The sequence below is a fragment of the Branchiostoma floridae genome, chromosome 10 (genome assembly GCF_000003815.2).
Source record: "Branchiostoma floridae strain S238N-H82 chromosome 10, Bfl_VNyyK, whole genome shotgun sequence".
Lineage (NCBI taxonomy): Eukaryota > Metazoa > Chordata > Leptocardii > Amphioxiformes > Branchiostomatidae > Branchiostoma > Branchiostoma floridae.
The window spans coordinates 12,768,714-12,783,431 of NC_049988.1; the positions used below are offsets into that span (position 1 = coordinate 12,768,714).

Sequence of the window (14,718 nt, forward strand, 5' to 3'; positions counted from 1 at the left end):
TTGTTTGTTTGTTTGTATTTATGTATCATAACGCCAAATTGACACACTTTTAGAACAGCATTCAGGACTTACTCATTTGAGCTATCATACATACAACACTATTATACATCTACTAAAATCAAAATACTTCGCATTTGGATTACATTTACAATAATGCAATGTTGACTATTTCTGTGAGCTTAAAAAAACCTTGACTAAAAACTTTTCACTTGACTTTCTTACCTCTCTATCCCCCCTGGTTGCGAAGAATTTACCGCATCATCCAGTTTCACGGGTATTTCCACGTGTCGGCCTTCGTACTCCCGTTAATTAGTACGAAGATACAGAGGTTAAAAGATACGGAACAGCTATCGTACAGAAGTGTTCGCGTGTACCGGGTTGAGGTTAGGAAATGCAGGTGGATTGCCACGTGAGGGTGGAGATAGGAACGTGTAGGGGATGGAGCTGTCATGTGGAACCGGTTAACACCTGTTGCACGTGCGTCGTGGTGATACACGTGGGATGTACTTTCACTCTTTAAGACTATGTTCACGTGTGATGTGGGTGCTTTTAATGTGTGCGTGTGTGTAGGTGTTGACATAAATGTAGTATTTTTTGTGTGTGTCTGTATGTACGTGTAAGTCTCTGTGTGTGTGTGTGTTTATAATTGAGTGTGAGCTGTGTGTTTGTGTATTCGCGCGAGTGAGTCAAGAAGGTTTAGACATTAGAAATTCCCCAAATGATTGTAAAAGCTTCCAATGACTGTAAGAAACTTATCCTATACTACAACTCCTGTATTAGTTAGATAAGCATTAAGTTAAGCTATAAAACTTAAGTTATGTAGATGCCATACTTTGTACCCCGTTAAATTGTTGTGCAATAAAGTTATATATGTGTATGTGCGTGTGAGTCTCTGTGTATATTTGTGTGTGAGCGCGCGCGTGTGTATGTGTGAGTGAGACGGAGAGATTGTGTTCATCTGTCAATGTACTTGTGTGTATGTGTGTGTGTGTGTGTGTGTGTGTGTGTGTGTGTGTGTGTGTTTCTATTGTATGTGCGTGTGTCCGTCATACCTCCTTTTATCATGGAAGTAAGGCCATGTTCGTTTGATTATATGGATGCCATCTGCACGCACATTCATTTTGAACTATACTGTAAATCGTATACGTACAAAGCAAGTATACGCTGTATATTTCAAAATAAATAACGGAAGCCGTATACTAATTTCATAGAATGCCTAGGTCAATTCTAGGGTCAAAGGACATAACATGGAAGAGCAAAAAAAAAAGAAAAATCTATTGTTCGGTATACCATACTCTGTGTGTTCATTCATTTCTCCAACCTCCCTGGCCGCTAAGATTTCATTATGAAGGTAACTTAATTGGCCTTTTTTTCCCGCACGCTTACATGGGTTTTTGGGTCCCCAGAGGGTGCCATCCATATATTCAAAGCAACATTACCTAAATACAGTAAAAAAAGACGAATGGAGCCGTTCCCAGCTATAAATTCATACAATTAAATCTTATGTTCCATATCATAACTTAAGAAATCAACAAAAAATCTTTATTCAAACGGCAGTGACAACAAGCTGAAAATCAAACTGTTGTTGGTTACTTTAGAAACGTTTAGAAATGGACTGGACTAACTCATTTGACGTTTTTTTTTTTTTAGACAATAACAACAAGGGCATAATACGACATGATGGGCAATAGATACTACGACAGAAATCATAATAAAAATATCAAGTACCAGTACCCAAATATAATAATCACCTGCCGAATTCGACTGTCAATACTGTACTACTACTAGCAAGTAACTATAAGTTATGTACATTCAAACAGGTGTCACATTCCCGCCTTCCCAGCATGCAACACAGTAAACCAGATTATACGACTTAGTAATTATAAAGGGGACTATCAATATATTTTTAAAACATTATACATATTGTTCTGAAGAAAATATATATAATTAACATTATATTACTAATCTAAATAATCATATAGAAAAGTTTAACAAAGTTTTACGGAATTTTTGTCCTTTTTCATGGTTAGACAAATGAGGCACTCCTCCCCCATTTTGCGATAGTGGTAGATTCCATTCAAGATGGCGGTCTTTATTTTGGTCGAAAACGTTGTGTGCCAAGCAACGGGGTTTTTGTCCATTATTTAGCAAAAATGTGTGGATACAAATCATCTGAAGGGTTTTAAGTGATATAACAGATATCCAGGACTATGGAGAACTCAAATGTTGAGAACGTAGCTTCTTCGTTGGTCCGGGAATACCTAAGTCGGAAGGTAATAAGTTCTGTAGAATTTTTTTCCCAAAAATCCCAAACGATTTGAAAATGTGTTTCGGTCGATGTAACGTTTTCCTTTTTCTAAATCTAGAATTGCTGAAAGTGTCATGATTTAGTAAAGAAGGTCTTTACACTTACAGAAATATTCGTTCGTATCATATTACCCGTGTTATCTTGATTGGCGTATTGATGTATTACTATCTGTTGGAGGGGAGGGGGGCAGTTTGAGTACAAAGTAGTAGTTTCTAGATAACATTACATTTCAGGTCCCTTGCTGTGATTTTACCTAGAGACAATCAGCTATAGAGAAAAACGATGAATAGATGTAGATAGGTAGATATGAAAAGAGAGATAGGCATCTAGCGAGAGAGGGAGACATAGGCATCTAGCGAGAGAGGGAGAGATAGGCATCTAGCAAGAGAGGGAGAGATAGGCATCTAGCGAGAGAGGGAGAGATAGGCATCTAGCGAGAGAGGGAGAGATAGGCATCTAGCGAGAGAGGGAGAGATAGGCATCTAGCGAGAGAGGGAGAGAGTGATAAAGAGGGAGGGAAAGGATGAGGTTGGGATGGATGTTGGGGTGACAGAGAGAGAGAGAGAGCAAATTATAGTGAGAGACAAAGCAAGTGAGAGACAGATAGAAGGGAAGAGAGAGAGAGACAGTGAAAGACACTGACAAAGACAATGAGAGAAATAGAAAGAAATAGAAATATATAGGCAGTGACAGTGACAGAGAGACAATGGATAGATACTACATGTATTATACTGTAGGAATCTGACACAACTTGCATTGAGTCGCCCAACACGTCCTTGTATATATGTAAATAACACTAACCCACCACATTCACTTGTCTTGTCTTTTGCACCCACAGATCAGTTGTTTATGTTTCCTTGTGTTTTTTGCCTTTGTTTGCCCTATGTTTGTATGGCATTAGCACCTGTTACTAACAAACATGCACACTGCTATTAATCCCCGTAAGGGGGCTGAGCAGTAGAAAAGAAGAAGAGAAGAAGAACTTGTCATTCACTCATTTCCCACCAGGGCCTGAAGGGCACACTACAGACCATGGACAGTGAGATGCCGAGGTCAGAGGGCAGCATCAGTAACCGGCTGCAGCTGGCCAAGGAGCTGCATCTGGAATACCTGATGAAGAAGAACAAGGTAACAGGTGGCATCTCATTATCATAAGGCTATCACCTGAGGTACCAGCCCGACCGTAGGAAGAATCGTCCAAAGGCCGGAGGGCGATCCGACCCGCGGGAGGGCTGGGACCGAGGGTGATGCGGAATACACCGTGTTGTATTTTATTCATGTCATACCCACCTGAGAAAACTCCTGTTTTGATGCGAAATGCGCCAGAAGATGAACAAAGTTGGTGCCCAGGTTGAACAAAAAGTGTTGCAACAGTAATGTTCTAACGTCCGAATCAAGTCTTTGAACTTTCTATGGCGCCGCACTCGTCCCGCTCGAAACAGTTCGATTTATTCGAATAGAGCCCGAGTGATACAACTTAGAACCGGTCTGATATGGAAGTTATCACCCGGTCCGGCACACCCGTAGTAAACGTTTTCGCGTCACAGGTGTGACATCATATCGTGTCTTTTCTTGCTGTCTTCTTGTGCACGCAAGCGAGTTCCGATCATCCAAATGAAACCATGGAGCCTCGGGCCATATATTACATAAATTAAATCATAGAATGCAACACGGGGTATTCTGTAGCGTCCGAGGTACCGCCCAACCGCGGGTACAGTAGGATCGCCCGACCTGCGGAAGGGTCGGGATTGAGGGCTATTTTGTGTTTTATTGAATATTACGAGAGAGCAAAAGACATGACATCAACTACGCGATCGCATCAAAAACAAGAACCTGCAAAAGGAACTAAACAGTGGCACACTCATCAAAGTCGAATACTAGTAGTTGAAGCGAACTGTGGAGCCCTGGACGGTAACATGAAGTGCAGAACATCGATATTGAACATAATTTGGACCAGGTATGATATAAATTTCAAAATACAAACTCCAGGTCAAAACACTGATATTGAACATAAAGATAGCCCTATTATGATGTAAATATAACATATTATGTACCATGTTACGAGCAAGAAGAGAACAACACTTTTCTTCTTCTTAACATGTATGGTGTAAGAAAGAGTATTTACTGTAGCTTCTTTGTAAGAAGGAAAGTTCAACTTATTCATATTTTCCAAACCAAGGAGTGCTCCCCTCCACTACGAGCGATGCTGGAAGTCATGACCAAGTACTTCCTACAAAAGATAGACGTCGGCAGAGAGGACAAGAGACAATCTTCAGGCTCAAGACCATCTTCAAGAATGTCTTCAGGTACAGGGCTAGAAATTCATTTTTGGGATTAGGTGCACTGGTTGAAAACCCAGCTTGAAAAATTGGGTGCACGAAAAAAAAATTGGGTGCACCACTTAAATTTAAGTAATAACCTAATAAGGCCTAGGAAAAAAAATGTTGTGTTTCCTGTTTCCCTACCTACCCTAGAAAAACCTGCCGACCCTAGACTTTTTTTTGGGGGTGGGCAGAGGAGTCACAGTTTCCAGTTAGAATTTTTATTCAGCCTGCTTCCTATTGAAGCAAAAACACTGCTTGTCCTATCTAATGAAGGATAAATGTATCTATTGTATACAAAATTAAAGTTTGACATTAAAAGAGAAGTGTCCTCATGCACTTCAGTTTACTTTGTTTGACTGTATTGTAATATGTATCACTAGAGTTTTGGCCAGCCAAAAAAAAAATTACAAGAAAAAAAAGAAGATAATCCCTACCTACCGACCCTAATTTTTTCAGGACTGAAACAGGAAACACAACATTTTTTTTCCTAGGCCTAATAAGAATTAGTCACAAGCTATCGAATTCTTAAGTACCATGACTGACATTTTTTATTATCTTTCTAACACTTAGATGTCACGAATATGTTGTATACTAGTATACTTTAATATCTTTACATACATAAACCTAGAAGAAAACATTTGGGTGCACCCTGTACACCCACAGAAAATAATTGGGTGCACTGTGACAGCTCCAATTTTGGGTGCACCTGGGTGCACATGCACCCAGTATTTCGAGGCCTGAGGTACCATACATATGTATACTTTTTGAAGGCTTCCTTCTGTTTCAAAATTACTTGATAATTTTTTTTTTGCCCTTTTTTAAAGAATGTTAGGAGCTTATATTTTGCAGGAAAAACTTTGTTGAAAGATAGTTTTTTTTTTAATATGGTAAGTTAAGGATAATTTGATAATCGAGCATTTGTTAGAGTACGACTCAGTGTAATACGAAATGTTTTACGCGATGTTCTTGCAACATGTCTTCCTGTACTTTTTACTATAATATTGAGCTCTTCTTTTTCCCTTACAGGGAAAAATAAACCACGTAAACGGTGGACTTAGAGCCAAATCTGCTTTGAGATTAGCTATCGTAGTCACTAGTACATTTACATGTCATTTATGATTTATATGTGGCTTAGATATATAGCCTAGTTACGTTTGTTTGAGACATGTGAAATAAACTATGTTACAGACAAGCAGTAACCCTTGCTCTTCTGACTTCTTTAAAATCTCATGAATAATAGAAAATGTTAAAAGCAAGGTGATAAATCGTTGCTTGTTTTAGAAACTGTGTACATGTTTTATTACTGTAACACTATCATCATCATCATACATTATAGTCTATGGTAAACTATTATAACATAAACTGCCATGATATACTGTCAGTGGTACATGTAATAAGATCATTTGGCACTGTAGTTAGGAAAAACAATCCTGGGTTCAAATGTCTTGTCTACATGTATATCAATGAAAGTATCATAGTATTACATTTTTATTATTTCTTGACTATACTTGCTAATTGATAATTTAATCATTCACACACACCATATGGTGTATAGGGTAGCATCCATCTCTGTTTCCTTAGCCCTTGGGCCACGCAGCTATGCAAGCAAGCAAATATTAAAGTATATTATACAGCCGATAGTGGTACACGTTCAACTTCCATACACTTTCTCATAACTTACATAAGTTCTGAATTCTCTAGCAGTAACGCAGTATGTACATGTAACATTTCTAGCTACAGTCTTTGGTATGACTCTTTAATTGGCTATTGAGAATTCTGAGAAGACTATCTAACAGCAAAGCATGCAGTATTTACCATTTCTAAGTCTTTAGTATGACTGTACTTAGTCAGTGAGAATTGAACCCAAACACATGCAAAGCAACCATGCAATAAGCTTCAACCTTACCTATTATTAGAAAAATTAAATGCTCATTTTTCTTGATTTACAAAACCGTTTTATTTACTTCCCTTTATTATAGAACGTCCCTCAAGCAGAAGTGCCTCTCATTCAAAAGCGCCATCGGACGATTCCGGTTTCCATAGCAACCAATCCAACCATCACGCAAAGCGAGCGTCGAAGGGCTCCGCACTTGGCCTCGACATCCACAATGTTGAGGATGAGGAAGGAATGGGGAGCACGGCTATCTCTGATGTCAGCAAAGCTGGTGTACACAGGTTAGTGATGATGTCATCACTTGATGTGAAGTACTCCTCAGAATCACTGCAGTGAGGTTTCTTTGACCTTAAAACACTCAGAGGTTCATGATTAAGTCAAGTGGTCTCAGAAGATGTTCTTGAAAAGGAAGACATCTTTGTGCGGAATGATGAAAGAAAGATTATGATCTGGGCAAAAAAAATTGAAGAAATATTCTGAAGTAGAAAACAGCAAAAAAAGAATTACGGCTGTTGGTGGCAAAAGTGCAGATGTTGACAGTTCTATAGCATGTCATATATATGTGATTATGCTTTGTTGGATACTTTTGATAGGTTTAACTTTAACCAAAAGGTTCAGAGGTTTTCACTCAACCATTGTGTTAGAAATATAATGTTCTTTTTATGTATTGTCTATGTGTTTGTCAGCAGGGCTAGCCCTTTGTAATAGCCATAGGCTAGTTGAGCAGCCCTGGCTGTGTGTTCTGAACAGCCAAACCATTGAATAAATAAATAAATAGAATTATTATGTGCCTTTCCCAATGACACAACAATGAGGCATAGGGAGTTATAATCTAACCTGTTTTATTGTTTCTGAGCACAATACTGTTATGCCACACTACTGTCACTAAAACAGCAAACTGGACAAAAAAGGAGAAAGAAATGCCCAGTTTTGATCTAAAGTCACGTGTCAGGATACTAACCCCCCTCTGCTATTCCAACAATGGTTTGTCCCTTATGTCAAGTGTTCTTCTTGAATCAAGATCTTTAGTTTGGTCAGCTTAACATCTCAAGCACCATACTGTGGTAGGTAGAAGGCCTGATTCTATTACACATACAGTTTCCTGACTACATTTTTCTGGTAACTGGTCTGTCCCAAAGGTAGAAAGAATTTCTCTGATTCAATGAAAAAAAGCAGTGTTTTAGTTTTACACTGTGTCGTAATTGCTTACTTGTTAATACTAATAGAATGTTGTTAACTTGTTTTCATATCTTTCTTGTAATGTTGTTTCAGTACTGTCGAGGAGTCTGTGCTACAGTTGAAGAAGGAAACAAGTAGCAAGATGGCGGCAACAGACGCCAGGGACACGGCGGAAGCTACGCAAACGAAAAAGAGCCGTCCTAATTCATCCCGGGGTTTGCGGAGCGGAATGATGGCTGGACCAATCATGAGCAGCCAAGACGTGAGTTTTGAAAAATGCTTGAATTTTTTTTACGATTTTACAAACAAAAGCATTTCATTAAATTTGAAAGTAGAATTATGCTTTGTTGATAGAGCCCCCACTTTGATGCTTTGGTAGTTAGAGTTGTTGGCTAAAAGTTTTGGGTTCAAATCTTCATAGCAGATCCGAGTGTTGTGCCTTTTTGGAAAGGCAACTAACTTATAATTTTTCACTTGACTCAAGTGAAAATAAGTACCTATTAAATGTAGCTTCAGTTACGAATGTCATGGAAACTAATATGAAGTGAGTGGTGTCAACAACTCTTAAAAAATTACGAGACTGCAAAAGCTTCCAGCTTGTGATAGTTGTATATTTGCCAATTGTTTTTTCCTTAGAATCTACAACATGTCTTATCCATTTAATGTCTTATCCAAGGGACATCCCAAAACCGGAGTTAGGTAACTCATGTTCACCCGAGTGAAGTGAGGATAGTCGCACGAAATGCATCTCCCAAGGGCACAGCATCAATGGGCACGTCAGGGGATCCAAACCCAGGAGCTTAAGTGTCTGAGCCAAACGCATTAAGATTACCCCACACCGATGCCAATAATTATGATAAACTAATAATTTATGCTTTTAATTGTTTTAACTTCCAACAGAACCGGTCGTCAAGAAGAGGTAGAGCGCCATCCAACCGTCCCAACTTGGCAATAAACTTGGGAACAGAGAACAAACTGGACTTCACCAAAGATCCTACCAACGTAGACAGTCCCATTAGCAAATATTCTGAGAGCAAAGTCAGTTCAAGTACTCTAAGCAGTAGTTTAACTAGAAAAGACTCTTCGTCAGACTCTAACTTAGGAAGTGACAAGTCACTATATGTTGCAAAAGACCCTGCCAAAAAAACTGTATCTGAAGAAGAAAACGACTACTTCGATAGCAAAAGACCAACGTCCGGTAGCAAACTTGTCAAATCTACCAGTTTGGACGACAAAGTTGTCAGTCCGAATGTCGGAACGAGGACTAAAGCTCACGATAAAAGAAGAAAAAGCGCGGAACCAGAAAGTTTAGCGGCAAAACTAGATGGAAAGATATCCCCAACACCCAACAACTTAAGTCAGACGAACAGAAGTTCGTCCAACCCTTCGGAGATCCTTACAGACATAAGCCAAGACACCTTGACAGAGCAGCTGGCGGCAAGGAGGGAAGCAAGGGCCAAGACACGACCCAAGACGTCCGAAAATGGCGGGAGTAGCAGGATGGACAAACTTAAGGAAAGGTTGAAAAACTTGGAGGATAGTTTTGATGACAATGGATCTAACAATAGCAAGTCAAGGCAAGTTGAATTCTTTGACATTGTTTATGATATACATGTAATAATTTTAGGAGTTTTGGTTATTACCTTCATGTAAGGATGTTTTGTTTTGGGTCTGTCTGTTTGTATGAGTGTATTCTTGTTTGTGTGTGGGTATTAAATACAATGCTAGCCACATGCTAGCATGCTAACTGCAAAGGGGATCCTAGCAGGAAACTAGGCCATAGGTCCCAGAATACAATGAAGGTTATTTTACTTCCTAAATGAAAAATCATAAAACTACACGCAGTGGCGGCGACACCGGGGAGGCAGGGGGGGCGGCTGCCCCCCCCCCCCCGGAAAATATGTTGGGGGGGCCGCGCCCCCCCAGAAAAGCAAGCTGAAACCTTTTGCATTTTTGTGGTGATGGAAATTTCATTAAATCAAGCTAGTCTAACGGCAAAATTTACCCCCGAAAATGCAAGAAATGGCGTTTCAGAGACTTCCGATTTCAAAATTTCGCCAGACCTCCCTTGTGACGGCCCGCGTATTTGGCGCAGGACAATATGTTGCGGGAGTGTCGCTCTCAAAAATCTTTTAAACTGAATCTAACTATCGTACTTAGGTTTAGTTTACATCAAGCAGAATGTGGCCCCCAAATGCAGGAAATGACGTTTCAGACGGTCAAGATTTCAAAATTTTCTCCGGACCTCCCTAGCGATAACTTGCGCCTCGGGCGCTCACAACGACATGGCAAAAATTTGTGTGGGTCATCGCCCTCAAACAATTTCTTTCTTTGACAAAAATGGCATTAGATTTAGCATAGTCTGCCAGCAAAATTTGTCCCTAAAAATACAGAAAATTACATTTCAGAGGGTGCAGATTTCGAAATTTCCCCAGACCAACCTTGCGACAGCTCGCACCTTTGGTACCGTCGAAATCATGAAAATATTTTGGGGGCATCGCCCTCGCTACTAAAAACCAGGTATCTTTCTTACAGAATTGCCATCAAACTTAGCTTGGTCTGGCAGCAAAATTTGCCTGTCAAAACGCAGGAAATGGCATTTTAGAGGGCCAAGATTTCAAATTTTCCGTAAAAATTGTCAGTAAAGTTCGCCCCCCAATACAAAATTTGCTGCCGCCGCCTCTGACACGTGTAGAAATATGTAATATGGATGAGATATTCCATTCATCTGTTTTAGAAATTGTGTTTTTCTTGTGTATTGTGTGTATTAAAGATGTATGTGATAAATGTGTTTTTTTTCTGATGTATCTTGTAGGAAGTCCAACAGTAGCTCCTCTAATAGTAATACCAAGAAGTTTGGCGACCTTGAAATGGGAGATGTGGATGACCTTGAGGATGACCTGGGTGACCTTGCCCTATCTGCACCTGCACCAAGCATCAAGCCATTGGCTGATGCTCAACCAATCACTGCAGAGACTGCAGCTGTAAGTTGGATAATTCAAATTTTAGAATTGAAAGCTTTTGAAGTCTTGATATTATTTTGAAATTATTTAGCACTTTGATGATATTGTGTTCTGTATCTTACCATACTTCCCTACTTTATTGATGTGCAAGAACTGTAATGTTCATAGATTTTTATTCAGTTTATCCATAGAACTTATGATATATTAGCCTGGGTACCATCCGGATAGTAGTTCACTCCTATGTTCGCTTCTGCTATCTGTCTGGAGACCTGCACATTCAAACCTTTTGGTGGTTATGTCAGTTAATGAGCAAATCTAGGAAGAGGTTCTAGAGCGCTTCTTCCATGACAACAGGCCTCCCACGAGCGGGCAGAGGGTTTGTCCGGTGTTGGAATGTCTGTTCGAAAGGGTGCTTGAATCCATTCCATATTTCGCTCTTGTGTAGGGACCAATCAGCGCCTGCTTCCAAGATTTGGACAATTTCAGACGTTAAGATGGTCCGCGTTCCCAGACGGAAACACAGAAAAGCGACTGTATATAGTGTATAATGAATGTCAGAGCTAGAAGCGATATATAATGAACGCCGGAGCGATCTACTTTCCGGATGGTACCCAGGCTAATGATATATAGCATTTATAGCAGTGGAATATCAGACTGAGTAGTGCTACAAAATAAGGCAGTTTTTCGTTATCTAGTAGTGCAATATCTCCAGTCGCAAGCGGATGTAAGAAATCATGTAAATCAGCTTCACTGCAATCTTTTGCTGATTTTCTGGAGATTCTGACCTTACAAAATTCTTGAAAAGTCCAAGTTCTGTCTATATATGTAACAGCCTGATTTGTCACCGTGAGTTGAGGGACAGAATTGGCAAATTTTTTGTCCGTTCTGAGCAGCAAAAGTACATTGTATGTCACTGACCCTAAGGATGGAGGGATGAACGCTGGCTAGAACCCTGAAACTTCTGACAAATGTTTTCCAAGCAAGAACAACTGATTCAGAAGACTTCTTGGACTAATTTGATTTATACTATAATTGTTTTTTCAGGAGTTGAAAACATTGCTGTTTGGGTCAGCCTCAGAACAGTTCAATGCAGAATGGAGGAACCAGAGTCTGAGTTTCTGTGATACAGAGGGACTGCGGTTTGGGATTGTACAGAACAAGGTATGTCTCTGACTCTGCTCTCATATGTATTAATTTTTTTATGAAAAATGGAGTCTGGAGATCTGTGTGTTGAGGCGCCACGCTCCTCTCTGCATGGAGCAAGCGGAGCTGAGTGAGTGAGTGAGTGAGACGATTCATTTGTAGTCAGCGTTAGCTTTAGAACATGTAATTGTGATGATATTTTGGTATGTCAATAGTAAAGAAGACAGAGATCTATTGACCCCCTAGTGTATGACCTTGGTACTGCAGGAAAACTTTTTTTTTGTATCTTTTATCCTGAACATTAGCTATCGATTTTTTGTGAGTCAGATATAGTTTTTGCTGTAGCATGAAACACAGGATCCTCATTTTACATCCCATCTTAAAAGACAGGTCCAACCCAAACCGAGAGACCTTTTTTAGGAGATGGACTTGAACTGATGTCTCCAATCAGCAAAATTAATGCATGTATAGATTCTGAATTAGATCTAGAACCTCAGCTGGGAGGCTGCTACCAGTTGAGCTACAAGGACATCCCTGATTATTCATTGTTTTTGATTGCCAGTCATCCGAGGTCACATTAGTTAATTTTTTAACTTCTCAGACATTTAAAAGAAATTGAATATTATATGTTACAAGAAAACGCCCATTCAAACAGATGACAATCTGGCCATAGACTTTTCTGCCCCTGTATCAAACTTTTTAAAGGACCATGACCATAAGACCAGGAGTAAAAATGTATTTGTTTATTGTCTGGTAATTTAATTTTCATTTTCCTGATCTTGTAGGGTGGACCCTGTGGTGCACTAGCAGCTATCCAGGCCTGTATGCTGAAGAGACTGTTGTTTGGGGAGGCTCGGGACAAGACGGCAAACGCTCACAGGTACATGAGTTTAGCATTGTACTATGTTTAAGATATGATTATGCTGCTGATGTTGCATATAATAAACAGTGTTAAACTAATATGGTGACAGTCAGGTGTAATAACACCACGTGACTGTACAAATGTCATGTCAGTGGACTTGCATGTGCCAGAGAGGGACGTTACTCCTAATCTCCAAGCAGATCCTACAGTGCCACAAGATAGTATCAAAGCTGGCCAAGGAGTATAGCCGGCTAATAGAGTCAAAAGGGCACCGGAGATCTGCCTTCACTGGAACAGGGAGGAGCATTTCTATTGAATAAAGGTGTCTCTGCCCCTCCCTGTGCCAATATATTAACAGCTACACAGATATCCAAGGTGCTAATGATTTTACAAGCAATTTATATCTTTATTGGGACAAGTTCATTGACCTGCGCACATCCCTGTAGGAGATCCACGCCAAACAGGAAGGAGGGTAATTAACACATACACAGCAAGCACAGTTTGATTAGGCAACAATTGGATGTTAATAGCCTTTTGTGAAGCCGAATGAATGCAGATCCTACGGTGGGTTTGATACTATATTACGCCATCGTGGATCTGCTTGGAGATTACGTTACTCCCACAGTAAGTCCACCCCTAAGACTTGATATATAAATGTTTTCATTTCTGTATGCCAGATTGCTGAGTCCTGACTCTAGGCTGAGGTCAGAGTGTCTAGCATTGGGACTTGCTGACTTACTATGGAGGGCTGGGAGGAAGAAACTGGCTGTAGTGGCAATGTGAGTACTTGTGTCACCTGATTATGAAATTATTGATTGTATACAATTATTGTCCGATTCAAATTTAAAGTCTGTGTCATTAATCTTACATACAAGCCTGCAGACTGAGCCAAATCTGTAAGCCATAATCCATAAGGTTCTGGGTTTGAATTCGTTGATGTGCCACTGATATTGTGTCCCTTGTGAAAGCCACTTTACATGACTGTCCTCACTTCACTGAGTAGCTAGGTTTTAATAGGGCTGCCCTTCAAATTGGGCGTAAAGTGGAGGTCTTTTTTTAGGAGGACTACATCTTGACCACATTAATATCCCACCCAGGGTTGTAGCCAGCACCCGTACTTCTGTCCTTTGACAGTATTTTGCAGCTGGGGATGGGAAAAAAATTTTGCCCATTCCGTCCTCTGTGAGCAAAATTTAACCCTCAAAATGCACGAAATAGCGTTTCAGAGGGTCTAGATTTCAAACTTTTCCCTAGAAATGCTACAGCAAAGCCATTCATAATTGAGGAGACGGAAAATGATTTCTGGCTGGCTACAACCCTGATCCCACCACACTTATCAAAAAGGTTTGGGGTTCTTCCCATTGTAAGTGCTTCAACCCAACAGTCTTTTGGCTGCACCTGAGGCAAATAGCACTGTCGTAGTGAGGTCACCTGAGTGGTGCCGAATGGCAGCTTTCTCCAGACTCTTGCAAGGGTGTCACTGGAATGGCAGCTCGCTCCAGACCCTTGCCTATTGTAAGCTCCTTGCAATTCAGCCCCTGGCTGCGACGAGAGAGTTGAAGTTAGCCCACCCAATAATACAACAAGAACAATTTAGCCCTGTCAGTCGTATGCTCAATGGCAATTCAATTCTTGGTTACGGTGTAATACTATGTGGAGATAGTAGTTGGCCCACCTTTCAACTACTGTAAAAAGTAGTTTTGAAACTTTTGCAGTGGTTTAATGTTCGCGGTTTTCACGGTGGCCACTTCACCGCGAGCTTAAAACCACCACGAACATTTTTCAATGGCAGTAAGAGGATACAGTGCATGGTACTACCGCGAACTTAAAACCACCGCGAAAAGTCCTTTTTCCAGCTACGGCGAAATTAAATCCCCGCAAACTTAAATACATTTATAGTATTTCTAACAATACTTTCTTCCCTACCTACAGGCCTTCAGGACGAAAACAGTTCCAGGGAGGGGCCAGATACAGACAGGATAACCTAACAGAAACTGTGAGTTTTGTTACTGTTACATAGAGAAAAATGGACAAAAGTATGTGCT

At 40.2% G+C, this 14,718-nt stretch overlaps 1 protein-coding gene across 2 annotated transcripts in view; it reads left to right on the forward strand.

The window, feature by feature from the left end:
• Positions 1-2,062: 2,062 nt before the first annotated feature.
• The window catches only part of LOC118424246 (probable ubiquitin carboxyl-terminal hydrolase MINDY-4), a 48,635-nt gene continuing 35,979 nt past the window's right edge, over positions 2,063-14,718 (forward strand). For both annotated transcript variants that reach the window (XM_035832787.1, XM_035832786.1), the window contains exons 1-11: positions 2,063-2,273; positions 3,317-3,436; positions 4,488-4,614; positions 6,612-6,807; positions 7,799-7,967; positions 8,606-9,282; positions 10,521-10,689; positions 11,713-11,829; positions 12,597-12,691; positions 13,351-13,452; positions 14,606-14,669. In XM_035832787.1, coding sequence (XP_035688680.1) covers positions 2,211-2,273; positions 3,317-3,436; positions 4,488-4,614; positions 6,612-6,807; positions 7,799-7,967; positions 8,606-9,282; positions 10,521-10,689; positions 11,713-11,829; positions 12,597-12,691; positions 13,351-13,452; positions 14,606-14,669 — 1,899 coding nt within the window. In that variant the 5' untranslated portion in view covers positions 2,063-2,210. The remainder of the gene's footprint in view (positions 2,274-3,316; positions 3,437-4,487; positions 4,615-6,611; positions 6,808-7,798; positions 7,968-8,605; positions 9,283-10,520; positions 10,690-11,712; positions 11,830-12,596; positions 12,692-13,350; positions 13,453-14,605; positions 14,670-14,718) is intronic.